This window comes from Strigops habroptila, chromosome 3 (genome assembly GCF_004027225.2).
Source record: "Strigops habroptila isolate Jane chromosome 3, bStrHab1.2.pri, whole genome shotgun sequence".
NCBI classification, from domain to species: Eukaryota; Metazoa; Chordata; class Aves; order Psittaciformes; family Psittacidae; genus Strigops; species Strigops habroptila.
In genome coordinates this window covers 35,700,689-35,717,867 of record NC_044279.2, presented here as the reverse complement: position 1 = coordinate 35,717,867, position 17,179 = coordinate 35,700,689, and the positions used below count along the sequence as shown (strand labels likewise).

The 17,179-nt window shown below is 37.7% G+C and overlaps 1 protein-coding gene across 4 annotated transcripts in view; it reads right to left on the bottom strand.

Moving 5' to 3' along the window:
• Positions 1-1,456: 1,456 nt before the first annotated feature.
• TBK1 (TANK binding kinase 1) overlaps positions 1,457-17,179 on the bottom strand; it is a 29,681-nt gene continuing 13,958 nt past the window's right edge. The window contains exons 9-21 of one of the 4 annotated variants that reach the window (XM_030479308.1): positions 15,565-15,761; positions 14,255-14,313; positions 13,158-13,249; positions 12,605-12,706; positions 9,851-9,929; positions 9,423-9,544; positions 9,219-9,295; positions 8,906-8,945; positions 6,726-6,827; positions 6,545-6,641; positions 5,380-5,486; positions 4,990-5,061; positions 1,457-4,231 (exon numbers count right to left, since the gene is read on the bottom strand). In XM_030479308.1, coding sequence (XP_030335168.1) covers positions 4,180-4,231; positions 4,990-5,061; positions 5,380-5,486; positions 6,545-6,641; positions 6,726-6,827; positions 8,906-8,945; positions 9,219-9,295; positions 9,423-9,544; positions 9,851-9,929; positions 12,605-12,706; positions 13,158-13,249; positions 14,255-14,313; positions 15,565-15,761 — 1,198 coding nt within the window. In that variant the 3' untranslated portion in view covers positions 1,457-4,179. The remainder of the gene's footprint in view (positions 4,232-4,989; positions 5,062-5,379; positions 5,487-6,544; positions 6,642-6,725; positions 6,828-8,905; positions 8,946-9,218; positions 9,296-9,422; positions 9,545-9,850; positions 9,930-12,604; positions 12,707-13,157; positions 13,250-14,254; positions 14,314-15,564; positions 15,762-17,179) is intronic. The other 3 variants (XM_030479309.1, XR_003990536.1, XM_030479312.1) reach the window with 3 other exon arrangements.

Sequence of the window (17,179 nt, the reverse complement as noted above, 5' to 3'; positions counted from 1 at the left end):
ACGCCTGCACCGTGGTGGTTAAGGCTGTGGAAGCCTGCACAGTCACCAACGGCATCCAACACCTGTCTGAGATTTCAGGAGCAGAACACAGCTTTGAACAACTGTGGTACCCCCCTGCTTGTAGCACACCTCAGCTCGACCTGTTGCTAGCAGTCTGCCCTGTAATAGGAGCTGAAAGGTCTCCAAAAGAAACGCATCTTCAAGTGCACTGACTGCTGGCCAGGCTCATACCAGTGTCAAAACAGCAAACTACACAGAGATATGTCCCCTACCACATTTTTTTTTTTTGTAGTCAGTGGAACAAATAAGAAGAAAAAAGAAGCTGTTTAGAGCACAGAAAATTAAAAGGTCATGCAGCCTTGCCAGTCACAAGAGCTGGACTGGTCACAAGAGCTGCCAACAGGTAACCCATTCCCAAAACCCCTCTTTGACCAATACTGCTCAGTTCCCAGAACACTGTTCAGGCACTTCACTCTCTTTACTCTTAGAAAGATTTTTCCAAACTTGGAAAGTCTATTAAAAAAGTCTTGGAAAGATATTTTTTGTTTTGTGCACTACGATGTATAATCAGAATCTCAAATCCTTTCACCACAGACACCTTCTGTAACAGCCTTCAGATGACTGAAGAATTTTGCTCCTCCTTTCTCCCATTCTTCCAGCTAACCCACTCCCATTTTCCCCAGGTCAGTTTTCCAGACCCCCATCATTTTTTTCTCCTTTAGATTATCTTCAGGTGGCCAGTGCATTTTGTCAGTTTTTACAAGCCAGTTTTGAAGTGCTCATCATGGGGCTGGTCACAAGTAACCCAGATTTTCCTCCGCACAGCCAGGCCTGGGCACCCATCCCTAGGGGGAACCTATCCCTGGTTTAGCTGACGAGCCATGGCTACCCAGAGTGATCCCATGCCCTGCTTGGAAGGGATGTCACAGGAACAGCAGCCTGTGCAACTACTTAGTAGTAGTTCCATGTTTAATTTTACCCAAACAAGTTTATGCAGTTCATTCCGTATCTCCCCTCTTGTAGGCTTCAAGCCTTAAAAACCAAAAAGCAATCTTTTCCATTCAGCCTTTTTAATCCTTGCCATAGTACTGTATCCAAAATTACTCTGTGATTGCCACTTCTCCAGTGATAAACTAAATCTGAACTGATGGAGCTCCACCAATGGACTGTTTCACACCAAGCAGAGATCAGGAATTTTGCCTCTGTTACAGAGAACTACTGTTGTTCAGAATACATGTCAGCAGAGTGGTCAAAACCAAAAAGGAGTAGTGGCTATATTGCATAGCCTGGGCTGGTGATTCCGCTGCACAGGACACGTTCTCTGCACAGCTAATGCAAGCTAAGCCATGGTTTGCTACTTCGGGTTTCAGGCCTTGTACTGTACTTAGGAGAAAATAATAAAAATTACAAGGTAATACTGAAATTAACAGAAATTATGGAAAGACACAGAAGGAAGTCCACACTGTGCAGTAAGTGGTTGGTGATGTATTTATGCCATTAAGTCATTCACTCATGCATTTTCACAATTCATATGAAGACAGGTTTGTTCAAGTAACAGATAATTAATATACTAAGCTAACCCCCCCAAACCAGGAAAGCCGCTTCAGGAGGAAGAACCATATATTACTTTCTATTACTTCATTTGGCAAATCAGCAGCATGACTGATAGCATCAGGACACTTAGTTTGAGCCCCAAACTGATGGCACTACACACCCCACTTTGACTCAAAAAATGTATTTGCTTCATAAGAATGTAATCGGTAGGTGATGAACCGATTACTTCAAGTTCCTTAGCTACTGCTTAGTTAAAATTGCTTTAGGAAAAGAAATTTTAACAAGTGTAAGATTACTGATGTATTTAACAACGCTAAACCAAGCAATGTTTAAAATGAACATAAAATACAACAAAACATTTTCAACTGTGTAAAAGAATGCTGCGCATACGTCAATATACAGACGATACTGTTCCTACAATTAACATCCTTTTCCCGACTGTTTCAGTATAGAATCACAGAATGGTTTGGGTTGGAAAGGATCTTAAGACCTTAAGATCATTTAGTTCCAACCCCCCTGCCATGGGCAGGGACACCTCACACCAGACCATGTTGCCAAGGCTGTGTCCAACCTGGCCTTGAACACTGCCAGGGATGGAGCATTTACCACTTCTTTGGGCAACCTGTTCCAGTGCCTCGCCACCCTCACAGTAAAGAGCTTTGAAAATGATATATTTCGACTAACACTTGATTTCTTTCAAGATGAAGAGCCTTTGAAAGAGCAAAGTGTTACAGGCAATACTGGGAAAAAATCACAATTTATGCCCAATTGGAGAGCATGATTCTTCTAACACTTGTGCACGTATGTTACTGACACTCAGTGAGAGTGTGGACATGGATGAGCAAATGTACAAACAGGCATTAAAACATTCCAGTTTGACACGATTCTGGTATTTTAAAACAAACAGTTCACAATTCCATGGCTATCCAAGGAAAAACACACAACAAACTGTTGCACTCCTTTTGCATAGCTAGATTTTTTGGGGACAAAGCTTGCAAAGAAAGAAGCCTCTCACATGGGTATAAAAATATGTGAATTCCCTTTTAATATTTGATTCTCATCATGAACGCTGGAAAGCAGGTCTCTGACATCAGGGCAGTGAATTTCCTCTTCCTTTAATAATGAAAGAATCAGTTATAAATTTGATATGTTTCTAGTCAGACATTTTTTTCAAAAAGCAATGGAAATGTTTTGTGTTCTGGCCTGGAGAGATAAGCAGGGAATCAAGCATCACAAAATAGATGCTATCAGAGGTTACCACTGTTTAGTTTATACCTAAATGTTTCACTGTTAAGTATGAAAAATTCTCAATATAGTTGGTCCAGCCCTTCTGACAGACGGAATACAGCAATCAGAAGTGCTGCTGGACACCACGGAACACCCCTGGTCAGGTTTCCACCAGGAAAGAATGAGTCCTGCAATAATTTGCATGCTCTTCATCTGAAACAAGTAAGTACATCTGCAGTATCCAAACAGAGTGAGGGATGTTTTCCGAGTTTCTGTTTGTTTTCCTCTTCTGTTTCTCCTCTCCTACACGTTTTGGAGCAGGCTGTTTTGTTCTGCATCTCTGCAACTCAATCATGTAGTACTGAAAGTAGAACTACTGATACTGGAAAATAAATAAATAGTCTTACCAAGTTTTCCTCCTAAGTTTGGTATCTCAGTTGCAAGTCAGCAGTGAGTGTGGTCCTTTTTCATGATCTAGACTGGTAAAGTATTTTTCCAGTTTTCAATTTCCACTAGGGCATGATGCTGTCTGTCTCCTGACTGCCCACAAATTCTCCTCATACCAATTTTTAACCTTTTTTAAATATTATGCCTGCAAACAGGACTCTGAAAAAGCTATTTTATTTTGAGAACCCACTTCTCCTGTGGTGAGCAACAAGATTTCAGGGAAATTCTGAAAATGCTGTACTCTAAACCAGGAATTTTTACATTCAGTCTGACAACTTGGAGTGCAAAACTTCCATATACAGAGCAGTCAAATGTTTACAGACAGCGCGGCACCAGATGTGGAGAGGAACTTCAAAAAACATTGTGAAACTGTTCTCTCAAGTAGAGGTGAACTAACAGTTTGGATGTGAAGAAAAATGCATTTCTACTCTGTCCTGTCTGTGCTTTTAGTCCCTATTCACATTTATTTAAAAAGATCTCATTTAAAACAGCCGTTATGTTCTGGGATGATCAGAGTCATTCAGCTGAACTCTGAAATAATAGCAGTGGTTAAAGGAAATCCAAAACACCCTTTAAAGGCTATTCATAATGTTCAGAGTTCTGCAAGTCCTCTTACAATAAAGACTAAGTTGCATTCTGAGAATAAAAAGGGCAGTATTCAAAGCAAACAAATGCCTTTTTCACCAACAACACTTTTACCTTTAGGATGTCATCAGAGATCCTCCAAGGGGCTCAATTCCCTGCCAAGAGTAATTCTATCCTAACATTAACCAAAAAAAGATAGATATTTCTTTTATATTTACATATTATACATATTTACATTTTTTTTAATACTACAGTTGTAGAGTGAAATAAAACCTGGATACAGATTTAATATCTGCCTTTACATGTCCCAACAATATTTTTTTCCCTTTGAAAAAATTTACAAGTCCTCTTCAGGTCCTTTGAACACTAGATACAGTCCACGTTCTGCAGGCCACCATCCATAGTCAAAGCACCAAATCTAAAATGAAAAACACACCGGTATATTCTTAGGTGATTGACTAGATGATAGAATGAATCCTTAATTCATTATAATTTATTTATGGGGGTTCCTTCTCCTTGCCATGTGCCAACACACAGATTTGTATCCAACTTTTATATGTGAAAAGATGGAAGAGAGGATGTTATGCTCCAACTATGGGACTAGGGAACAAACCAAAACCAATTTATCCTGAAGCCAAACTCAGCTCTACCAGCAATTCACTGTGAGGCTTTCAGGAGATCATTACTTTTACATATTTTAGCATCATTATAAGAAAAAAAGCAAAGTCAGTCTGTATGTGATAACAACAATACCCTCTCAGGATTCCAAGAAATATGTTGGCCTCTTTCTCCTCACTTTATTTAAGCAATCTAAAAATTACAAAATAATCAATTCAGATTGGTATAATTCCACAGTTGTTAAAAATTGTGTTTAAAAGCGAGGAGGTAAAAGACACCACTGGATCTCCAACAGCACTGTGTTTAAATTCAGAATTTATCTGTGCAACAGATATTTTTTCTAGCCAAACGTAAGTAACATGAAATAAAAATGCCACGACTGCTGCGTCAGAATGATTTTACAGTAATGTTCCAAGGTTTTGAATACCTCAGATCAGCAGTTCAATATATTTAACGAGATTACAGAATCATCCCTTGTTATACGTTCTGGGTCTACAAAAATGTATCAAATTAAGCCAGTTCCTAATATCAGCCCCAAAAGGGAAAACAATTGCTTGCCTTTCCAAAATGTGATTGTTCTCAGCCAGCTCTTTAGCAACCCCTTCCACTTCCTCCTTTAGTTTCTTCATACTGTAGTAACAAGAAGCCAGAGAAAGGTTACAATTTTTATAGGGACAGTTGTCTGCTGTGATCACTGACCACTACCACACGGCTTCCAGCAGCTTACCATTACATACAAAAGAAGGAATAGATAAAGAGTTAGTTATTTACTAAAATGATACATTAGTATTGTCCCTACTCACTTCCAAATCTGTGCCACCATCACTTTAGCAATATAAAGTTTTTCTGAAATATAAAATTCTTGATCTTAATACAGCAATCACTAAGTCAACTGTATTTGTGTAACAGGTATAGAATATTGCATCAATCCAATTAAGAACTTCTCACCCAAGAGTCATTTCCACTAATGTGTTTGAGCTTGGATAGACTGTATTCATTGTATGTTTCATCCCACTGGAAGCTGCAAACATTTTCTGCGGCAGAGCATCTTGTAACTGTAATAGATAAAAAAGAAATGTAAGTTTTAAGTTGTCGCATACATCTTGATGTCCACCTTGAAATCCTTCTTCAAATTCTCCGCTGCTATGATGCCTCATAAAATCATTACAGTAGTAAGGTGGCTGATATTCCCCAAGTTGAGATCATCACACAAGTTTTGTATTGACATGACCTGTAGTTCCCTGATTTGTTCCATCTTCTTAACTGTCTTATACTTTCATAATAAACTCTCAAAAGGAAGAAATAGCTATTTGTTATGTTTGTAGATATCCTAAGGCTACAAGATCTTAATCAATAACTGACTTTGGTGGTGCTACTAAAATACAAACCAGTAACAAGTAAAACGCTGCTCTCTACCATTCCTTACCTGCCTTACACCTATAAGGTACTCTTCTTTCATTTTTTATTTCTTTTATAAATAATAATAATATTACTGAAAATGCTCTCATTCTCTCTGAGGCAATTCTGGTAAGTTTGCATCCTGCAGAGTCATTGTCCAAATTTTAACAAAACCTTTTCTTTCATGTACCAGCAGCATTAGCATATATCCTTGAGCATGTATCCCCTCGTCTTGCATATGGAAGTAGTGGTTTTATGTTTCATAAGAGTATTCAGTTAATCCTTTAGGTGCTCAGATACCATTATGATAACAGTTACACAGAACACTTCTCAATGAACCCACATCCATTTGCACAGATTTTTTTGGGGGGAATGCTAACACTACCAAAAAAAAACCCCCACAAAAAAACCCCAACAAACCAAACCAAAACCACTAAAACCCCCAAAAACCCCAATTCCTCAGGATTCAAAAAAATCACACCAATCTCTAGGCCACTCCAACATCATGGAAATAGATGATCTTTAAGGTCCCTTCCAACCCAAACCATGCTGAGATTCTATGATTCTAAGCTACTATAGTCTGAATACTACATCCATGCAGCCCTGTATTTTAATGACTGCATTTAAGACTCACTGTAAACAACACTAATGACACTAAACAATGTGGAACAGTCTTATCTATGCAAACGCTTAACTGAATTTTGAAGTATTCTACCTCATTTATATAATCCTGGTATTTGGATACCTCTTCTTTGATATCAAAACACTGGTTGGTGAGAGCCAGTAACTGCTTCCGTGTGTGAAGCATTTTCCTAAAAGAAAAAAAGGTTTCTTTTAAGAGCTTCTTGTATAAAAGTGGTGCAGTGAACATTACCAAATATTGATCAATAGCTTGCCTTGTCCAGTCCTCAGCCTTGTCCAAAAATGTATCATACTTGCTGACACATTCGTCTTTGAATAGAGCTATGGCTTTTGTAGCATGCAAATACAGCTTCTGCCTGCAACACAGAAACAACCAAACAGTGTTATACTGCTTTCAAAACCTCATTCCTCTGATTTACTTACTGAAACTTGGAGAAGAGGTATATGGACTTAAAATCCCTTCAGCCACCTTTATTCATGCTGTTGTAAGGTATAAGAATTCAACACAACGCATGAACTAACAGTTTTATGTTTAAAAAATATTCCTTATCAGGGAGGAAAAGAATTATTATTTTTATATAAATAAACGGTAAAATGTCTTCTCCAAGTCAGTATTTATGTGAGCAGGTATATTTAAGGAAAAGGGATTCTAAATGGAAACAACAGAAATCCTTATTATTTCTTATTTGCCTTCTGCAGATACTTGGAACTTTCAGCAATATATGAATAATCTTTTGTGCTGAGTAATACACATGCAAGAAAAAAAACCAGGATTTTTCTGTCAGTTTAAATTTATGACAAAAGAAAAAAGCAAGCAGATAAGGACAAGAAATCAAAACAAAACCCAATTCTGGTTAGTGTTGCAGACAGTAATCCCAGTCTACTAACTCCCTTACCATGCTCGGCATTGCACCAGTAAGTGAAACTAAGGGATGAGACACTACAGCCCAACACCTGCCTCTGGTATTTCATTCAGTCTTGCATGATAGCTATCGGTTAATCAGATTCTCGCTAGTGTCTAGCTGGACTGTCATCAAGCATGCATACCTATATTCAATCAGAAAAAAGCCCAAACCTAGTTGAGTGCTGCTCCATTCTCTATGTAGAGGGTAAATACTACAAAGGCCAGCCTCGATTGCTAAAGGCACACAGTTCTTAACAAAAACCACTGTCATTTCTCTCTGGGGTGAATCAAGTTAAATAAGATGTAGTTAGGATCTCAAAGATACCTGAACAGTCCTAAGGAGACTCTTGTGGTAGAAAATACGCCAGTGTTCAAACCCATGAAAGTGTCACATATTAATTGTCACAGTTTGAGTAGTAGAAAAAGCCCTAAAATTTCTTTAATCTGCCCAAGGGAGTGCAGTTTTAAACAGAGCCATGGACTGCATCCTAGTGTTTGCCTTTTTTCCAACCATATCCTTAAGAACACACTACAAAATTATTGTTCATATTATCTGTCACATCAAGGTCAGTCCCTTGCTGTTGCAGGGCAATGACACATCTAAGTCTATTTCAGCATATCAAGATTTGTCTTTCCTGCCTCTACTGTCTTTTATCTTAAGGTAACCTCCCCTCTACTTGGCAGTTATCCCATTTAGCCTTCTCTTTGGAAAAATCAAGCAGCATGGTTTTGGGAATACCAGTGCCTTGTGCATGTTAGCTTTCCATCTGTAATCTGGTAGCAACAGCAAGAACTTTTAGAAGAATTTTACAGAAGCAGTATCTGAATTCCTACAGCACCCAGCAAAGTCTAGGGAACCACTCAACTGACCAGCCACTCGGAGAATAACTTAATTAGTGTTAGGCATCTGTGTATGAGGAACTGTGTATGAGGCATCTGTGTATGAGACAAGTACAACAGCATGAGCAGAGCATCTGTTGACAGTTGCTCAAGAGTTAGAGTCAGTGGAGCTTAATGGGAGTCCAGACACCCAGGTTACATACAGACACTTTATGTGGCCACCTCTCAAGTGACAATTTTATAAAGGCATGGAGAACTGCATTAAAATTTATTTTGCTTGCTATACTTCTTGGAAGATTAAGTTGGTCTAGAATTTCATTCAGCTAGCCCATATTTCATTCATCTGTAGAAAATTATCTTCACTTCAGTTACGAAGTCACTTCACGCTTACTGAGGGCTTACTCCTCCCTAAAAAATGGGGGAAAGATGTACCTCCTAGAAGACAGTTATGCCTAGAAAATGAACAGGTATTTCACATCTACATTTAGAAGGTCTATCGGGGAAGAAACTCCACTGTCAGAAAGCACCTCATTACCATATGCTGGCAGTCCTATGTATTTAAGATATTTAAAGGCAATTCTTTACAAAGCAATCCTAAAGAGGTTATAATTTACAACAGGTTATTGGCAAGAGCACCTGAAGGACCTGAAAGCAATCATGGTATTTACCAAAGGTAACTTCAAAACTTACTTGTCAAACTTGTGAATTTGTTCTTCATTATAAGGAAGCCCTAGGATCAGAGCAGATGACAGACATTACCAGTTTAATTCTATTAGTTGTACTTACGTAAAACTCCACTAAGTGCAATGCAAATTTATGAGATTAATAGTGGTGATTCATTCATATGGACTTTAAGATGGTGTCTTAATAAGAAAGACCTACAAACATACTCACTGTTGCTGACTAACCCTCTATTCCTACTAAAAATATCCTAGTGGAACAAGGACTGACCTGTCCTTTATGTTACAGTTTGTGTTAAAAGTGAATCAAAGAAGTTACTTACTTCGTTCTGCTTTGTCTTTTTTGAACTGATAATAAATATCTGTGATGGAACTCAGCAGCGCCTGCAGCCTTTCTGGACTAGAATGACGAAAGGAAGAAAATGAGATATTTTATATATAAACTTAAGTACCTATTGATGAGTTTTAAGAACTACAACTCGATGTAGAATTCAACACATATTAAAACAATTAATACAGTTACTCACTTTCTGTCTTTTGGATGCATGCCTTCCTGATTTGCCCAGGTGTCAGCCAGTAAACCACCTGGAGAAAGTTTGGTTTTGATATCTTGAAGACTAGTTTCTATTGTGCCCTGAGAGCTGGAGAGCTATGTAAGAGCAAGAAAGTTCCGTATAAAGTTTCCGTGTAAAGTGAAAAATTCCTTGAGGCTGAAAACAAACTGAGCACATTAATGCTATAGACCCATTTATTTCACTGACCTTAACTGGAGAAATATGCCCATTATCTGGCTTTGCTAAAAGCAGCTAAAGCATAGTATTATTAAAGTAAGAATAATCATCTCTGATATTGGCATTTCTGTTGTTACTCACAGAAAAACCTGTGTTATCATGTATTTGGCTTTTTCTTTAGAAACATCATTTTGAGAATGACACAGGCTTTGTAAGATACTTACACGCAACAGTTTTGTGTGTATCTCTGAAATTTCATCCACTTCTGATGCTTCCAAGTTGATCTGCATCAAATTCTCATATCTGACCACAAAAAGTGCACAGTTAAAAAAAGTAAACAAGCAGTGAATACACTCAAAACATTCCTTGAATCTAGTGTAACAATAACTATCTTTCCTTTTATATGAAATACAGTGTCAAGTAGGAACCATAAAACATTGACAACCTTAAATGGCCAGTGATAATGGAAATATTTTAGTTACAAAATAAATTCCTTGATTTTTTTCCTACATTCAAACTGCTAAAAAGAAGTTTCAAGCTTTCATTCTTTACTTCCTTATTCTATTCTCATAACTTTTACTCAACGGGCAGTGGAAAGCTATTTCCTCTCATCAAGTAATTTTTGAAAGGTTACCAAACTAAACTAGTCATTGACACACAACAAACTAATACTTCAGTGCACCAAAATGCTTTTCTGTGGAAACTTATTGGAAAGGCTGAGTTACCAAAACCTTGGGTTGGTTGTGTTCCCTAAACCTTGAGGCTGGGTTAGTAACACCATCTGCTTATACTGATACTTTCCGTATGACCATAGCTCAAGTGCCACATAAATCATTCAGGACAATATTTTTCCTGTTGAGTCTCAGGTACATTTTGTTTTTAAAAACACCATCAAAACCAGCTCAGCTGCTTCCAGAAAAGACACACTTTGCTCAAGTTCAATACTTCATTCACCTTTTCAAATAAAAGCTTTGCATTGTCATGCTTTGAAGCATAGCCTTAAAAAAGTGAGAACAAGAGGACCTTTGCTAACTCCATATAAGTCTTCTGAAGTCAAATAAACTTAACACCCTGCCTCTTTGTAAAAGGCTGAAAGACCATGTGCAAACACACAGCAAATTTCTGTTCACATGAGAACCACTCCAGTTCACAAGTGAGCTTTTTTCAAATTGCTGCTCTGAGATACTGCTGAATGCACTAAAGTCACAAATCAGAACCTAGAGCAGTTTCTTCTGAGCTCTCAGTGGCTTTTTTTCTATGGGGACCTGGCAGAAAGCATGAAGAAGCTATTTGAACCAAATAGAGAGTGAACAAGAACCAGTCATGTCATCTAATGTAAACGGGCTTCAAGAAGAGTTGGGATTACAGCCCTGATGATTTGTAACTAGGCTACAGAGGTGTCCTGTTATCTTGCTAGTTATCAACTTTGCTAATTTCACTGGTTGGTTGTTTTGGGGTATTTGTTTTTAAGCAAATCTCTTAGAGCCCAAGTGTGTCAGTTTGTACGTTTGGCATGCGTACAGCAAATCCTTGGGTATCCACAATTACTACATACAAGATGTTCAATTTGCAATGCACAGCAGCTCTAACATGGCTTAAGACTATTCTTAAGTCTACTCTGCAGATGCAATGGTTCCAACATGTATGCATCAATCGTCTTGTGGACATCCGCATTTTCAGAGCGGCCTGGAAGCAAGTTTAGAGAATCCCATGACCAAGATAGCATTTGGGGGATCCTGGCAGTAGGTTGAATAGGAAAACAAATACCATAGGAGAATCCCATGTAGAGTTTGTATCAGACTGTGTAAAAGTAACACACTTTAAAGATGGAGCCAATGCTAGTTTGTGGGAAGACTGAACAAGACACTGAAAAGACACTTTAAAAGTGGAGAAGAATTTGACTGAGAATTGGGCATTGCATGGGACTTGGAGATGAAACAAAGATCATGAGGGAGAATAACTGAAACTTGGAGGGAGAATTTGATGGTGCAATCTCTTCTACGGACAGCTCTTGAGTGAAAGAGGTAGGGCAGAAGAGTCTGACCACTGGAAAACATTTGCTTCCTTTGAAACCTCGAAGTTCTCTGTTCTAAAAGGTAACAATTCTTCAGTTCCTCCCTATTTTTTTTTTCCAGTTTTAAAGGAAGTGCTCTAAAAAACTTTTTACTATAATGAATTAAATGGGTCCATATGGACAACAGTGAGATTCTGTAATACAGACCTCTGCCCTCTGAATTCACCAAAATAAACAAAAGTAACATAATAACCAGGCACTTAAAACAATGACAGAAGTAGTGTTTCCTGTGTAGTTTACCTTTGGTATCCCTATGTGCAGTATCCCACAGTGATGTTGATATCACTGTGATCTAGTGATATCCTAATGTAGCTTTGGTTTTTGATGGGTTTTGGGGGGGTTGTTTTGTGGATTTTAGTTTTTTATTTTTGTTGGGTTGTTGGGTTGGGGTTTTTTTGTTGTTGGGTTTGGGGTTTTTTCAGCTGCTCTATGTTATATTTCAACATTATAACTCCTTCCATGCAGAAAATGCTAAGGTCTTAAAACTGTGAAAGGGGCAGTATTTAAAAGTCATCCTTAGTACACACACACACAAGCAAACTCCGTGACAAAGGCACTAAAACACTAATTAAAGGAAAGCTACTCAATTCTTTTTCCAGGCTTTACTATAGCTTCTGAAGTCACCAACAGCAGATGAGCTGAGTCAGAGAAGAAATGAGAAAAAGAACACATACAATTACTACTTAATAGTAATTATTTGCTCCCATTAGGTTAAGCCACAAAATAAACGCTCTGAGTAAAGCATAATACTGAATCTGCTTAAGTCAATGCCATCAGCAAATCCATGCTTATTCAAACTTATTTTTATATGCAAAACCCCTGTAAATAAACATAACTTAAAATGCCACTTTCATTAAATATGATAATGGAAAATCAATGCATTCAGTTTAGTGCTTTTACTCACATTTTCTCAGCTTTCTCAATGTTTCTGTTGCAGAAATCCAGCCTGATGACAACCTCTGTCTTTTTGTGAACCATTTCATTGTAATCATCCTTGATTATTTCACTAAAATGGGAAGCAACAGTCTGTAGCAAAAGAATTCAACTGCCATCTTGCCAGCAATCAGCAATACAATAATACACCTGCAGTAGTAACTGCTAGTAAGAATTGCTATCAGTTAGAGATGCATTAGTATAATCCTCCTGTAAAACTATCCTGTGCAAGCTGCCCAATTGTACCTCCATGTTACCAGAGGTTAGACTTAAATTATCCACAAAAGAAAGCAAAATTGCAAATACCTAAAACTTATTGTCAGAAAAAATTACTTTTGTTTCCTCAATGACAGAAAGAAGGGAAAAAAAAAAAGATAAATAATCAGAAAGCCTATTGATATTCAAGGAGTAAAGAAAACTTCCCAAGATGCTGGGAGATCACAGAATTATGGATTGATTATCAACGCATATCTCAATTTCTTAAAAAAAGAAATAAGTGCAATGAAATTCCATCAGTTGCTTACATTAGCCATCGTATTCCTTTTCGCATCAGCTCCTGGTAAAGCAGCAAGGAACTGGCAACTCTACAGGCATAACATACGATACCTGTTACTGCCTGGTGGAAAAGGCAAACATTAGTACTAATCTGGCATTCTCTTCACAATTGTTTCAAGTCAATTAATCAATGTTAGGGATAAAAATAAGTCTCTCTAAACAAAAATGACACCACTTACTCTTAGGATTTGCTTTCATTTCTGGAAAGTCACAACTACATTTTTCTTCAGTAGTTCAGGAATTAAACACATGCATTAAAAGAAACTTGTAAAAATGGCATATTTTTAAATTCTAAGGCTAGGGACTCTTCATTCACCTAATTCCACTTAGAAATTTGCTGATTTATTCAGAATTGTGAAAAAAGTTTCAGAAATTATAATTTACAATACTTTAATTCATTAATGTCAACTGATGACTTTCTTATTAATTTTAAAGACTTCTGGTATTCAAAGAGACATATGCTTTCACGACTACCATGCCTGAACACAAGGCTTCTCAGCAGCTAGGATTTTATAGACACAACATAAATGGTGGTCACAAAGTCAAAGCATGGCAATGCATCCATCCAGTAGTTCTAGAAAAATGACCAAAGAATGAAGCATCTTCTACTTGTCTCCCGCAGATTCTGAAAATTTGCAAGAGGCAAAAGAAATTCCACTCTTCTGCAGAGTCCTAGAGACTCCTCTCTACTGAGAGAAAGAAGAAAGTTATCTTTCTTACATTAAGTTTTGCACCACAATAGGATGTTATGAATCCTCTAGCTAACTTCAGAACTCCAAAGTGGCTGTCTCCTTTCCCTGCAAGTACTGAATTATGCAGTAACACAGCGCTTCGAATTTAGAAGGCTGGTTTTCAGTTTTGTTTTGTTTTTTAATATATATTTTGTATACAAAGTATAGCTTTAATATACTTTTTGAGCCCTTGTTAACAAATACACTTTTGCCAATCAGAATCCTCACTAGCCTATTAAAACTATTTTTAACATTATTCATCTGAAAATCAAGTAGCTTTTATTTCAGTATCATTATACGAGACAGATATATAAATTAAAATCATAGTTACTCACTTTAGCCATACTGGCATCCCCATCCAAATCATAACGTTGATGTACTTTAGGAAGTAAAACTGAAACATAAAAGAAACATCTGTATTTTCTTATTTTCTATAAGAGACTTCAGAAGTTCAGACTGTTTCCCCTCCCCATGCTGTACACTCTTTTTATGTGTATCTACATGGATTTTCATCTAATCTGTTACTGCCAAGCCTTTCAATATAATGTGGTTCTTATGCACACCTTTAAAACCAGCCTTTAAGACTTTAAGTAACTTGGTATCTTCAGCAGACTCCTTCCCTTCCTTTTCCAGAGTCATTTTTGAACATGCTTCACAGCACGGATTTCATGTAGGTCTCTACTAGCAATGTCTCTCCATTGAGAAAACCAACCATTTATTTCTGTTCTTCAGCCCTATGTTTGCCCGCGTGGGAGACTGTTCCCTCTTATCTTAAGGCTGTTTAGCTTCATTGAGACTTTTAAGGGCAGAACTTCAGCAAATGGCTTTTTAAAATCTAGGGTAGGCTCCATCAGCTGAATCGACTTTGTTCTCACACTCACTGACTCCTTCAGAAAGCTCTGACACAATACAAAGGCCCTGTTGATCCTCCCACAAACAGCTCACCTACCCATACTCTTCAGCACCTCTGTGTGAGTGCCAGCTGGCCAGAGCAGTCAGTATGTAGGACACACTGACAAAAGCACACTGACCTCTCAAGTGCAGGCATGTCCCCCAGCTCATCTCTTACACAAAAGGGGTCTGGCACAGGGCCCTCTATAAGCCTCTCAATGATAAATGCGAAAACTTAATTTCTTCTTTTTCTGTTATGGCATTACCTTATGTTCCAAGGAAAGGTAAGTTGTTAAGACCTCCTCTATTAACTGAAAGGCTAACCACATTCATGACATTTAAAAATAAAAATAAAAATTAAAAAAAAAAAAAAAAAAAGGAGGGGGGGCAAAACTTGAATTTCCACTTAGTGAGTAATGGAACAAAAGAACCAGCTTTGAATTACATTCTGTAATCTTCCTTTCTACTTATTAAAAGTGTCACGCTTCAAAATATTTCAGTACTCCATAGGCCCCACTTAACACAGAGATGTTCAGGTTCCCAGCACTAGGAACAAACATGCCAGATACTCAGCATTTTTGGGGAATGAAAAAAAAAGGGGGGGTGTAGGAGGCACAACTGCATTCTTAGAACTCCAGGTATCAAAAAAGAAAACTTTCAAGCACTATTTCTAAGACGTAACAGCCATAAAACAATAATTAAATAACCCAATCTATGTACAGAAGATAAGAAAGGAGAAATGGCTTTCATATACCTTCTTCATAGATTAATCCGACAATGTTCACAGGTTCCCTGCTTACTACAAAGATAGGATTCTCCTCAGTTGTTCTGGGGAAGTGCTGTGCCAATCTGCCAGGCTCCAGTATTAAACGCCGACCTTCATATGTCAGTTCTTGATTCTGAGATGGTATTTTTGTCTGTTTGTAGACCAACTCATGAAATATAGCAGCTCTATAATACAAACAATATATTCAGGAGTAGTTAGACTCACTGCAACAGTTCAATAATTCAGATTTTGCATTACTTTAATAAATGTCTCTTTTACTTCTGATTAAGAACTGGTTGGACACATAAAGCATTTGACTTAGAAGCAGGAAAAAAAAGCAGCAAACTGCCCAAGCTTGCTCTATTACAAAAATGAATGCTATTTCCTGCAAAATATCAAGCTTCCCTTTCTACCTCTGATTTTTCACCATAGCACGTCTGTGTAAACAAACTTGCTCTGGACTGGGCAGCACCAGATGAGAGGAAGGAAGCTTACTTTTGTTTTCTCAGGCATACGCATTTCTTCAAAGGAGATGAATGGTTTCTCCAAGAGAAAAGTCTGGGGTTTTACATGTCAGAAAGCACACACCTTAAATTCAGCCTGTAAGCTAACAGACAGCCAGATTATCTCCGAAACAGGAGTGAGAAGGAAAACCAAAGACACTCTGGTGTTTTATTACCAGCAATCAATGGATACTAGGCATAAGAATTTATAACAAACCTCTTCCTCCCAAAACCAACACAATACCAACCAATCAACCAACCAACCAATAAAACCTCCCACAAAAGAAAAACCTTAAGCACACAAACAGGAAGGACAAATTTGCCTCCTGTGTAGCACTAGCACACTGTCACTTCTTAATACTACAACTAGTATATAAATAATCAGGAAAGTCAATAATAATAAATGTTAAAAAATAAAGCACAGATAGCAGTTTGAGCTCCAGGCAAGACTTCTCTGCAAAAATAGTATTTGGTCTCTTTCAAAACAAAAATGGCACAGTAGAAAAACTGAAAAAGGCCAGAACTGTATTTACACATTTTATGAAATAACTGTTCACATATTACAGAATGACACATCCTCTGTATTATCTGAAGTACAGCAGACAAAAGGCACTGTTTTTTGTACCAAACTGTAAACCAGACTTTACAGTTTTTAACATCAGCACTCAATGACCATAAAGTGAACTCCATATAACTTAGGATCCTAAATTGTACCAACTACAACTTCAGAGCCCCTCTGAGAGTTTTATGTCAGACACAATTGATGTGCACATTTTGTATTCCTGAGAACAAGATAAGAAAAGTGAGAGCTGAACACAAGTCTCTGGAAAACTACTTTATCAGTAAGTAACGTATACAAATGTGGCACGAGTTGGCATCCATTAAGAACACACACATTGTAACACATCAAGGATTAAGTCTGTGTTGTGTCATTGATTGAGACCAAGTTTAAGATCAATTGATCTGACTTTCAGTGATTTTACTTTTATTTTTGATCAACAGGCTTCTATGCACTGTGATTGCACAGCAGAATTACAAGCTCCCTCAGATAAACTGCCAAAGGAAGGCTACCGGATTTGTAACAATGGTGATTTGAGCTC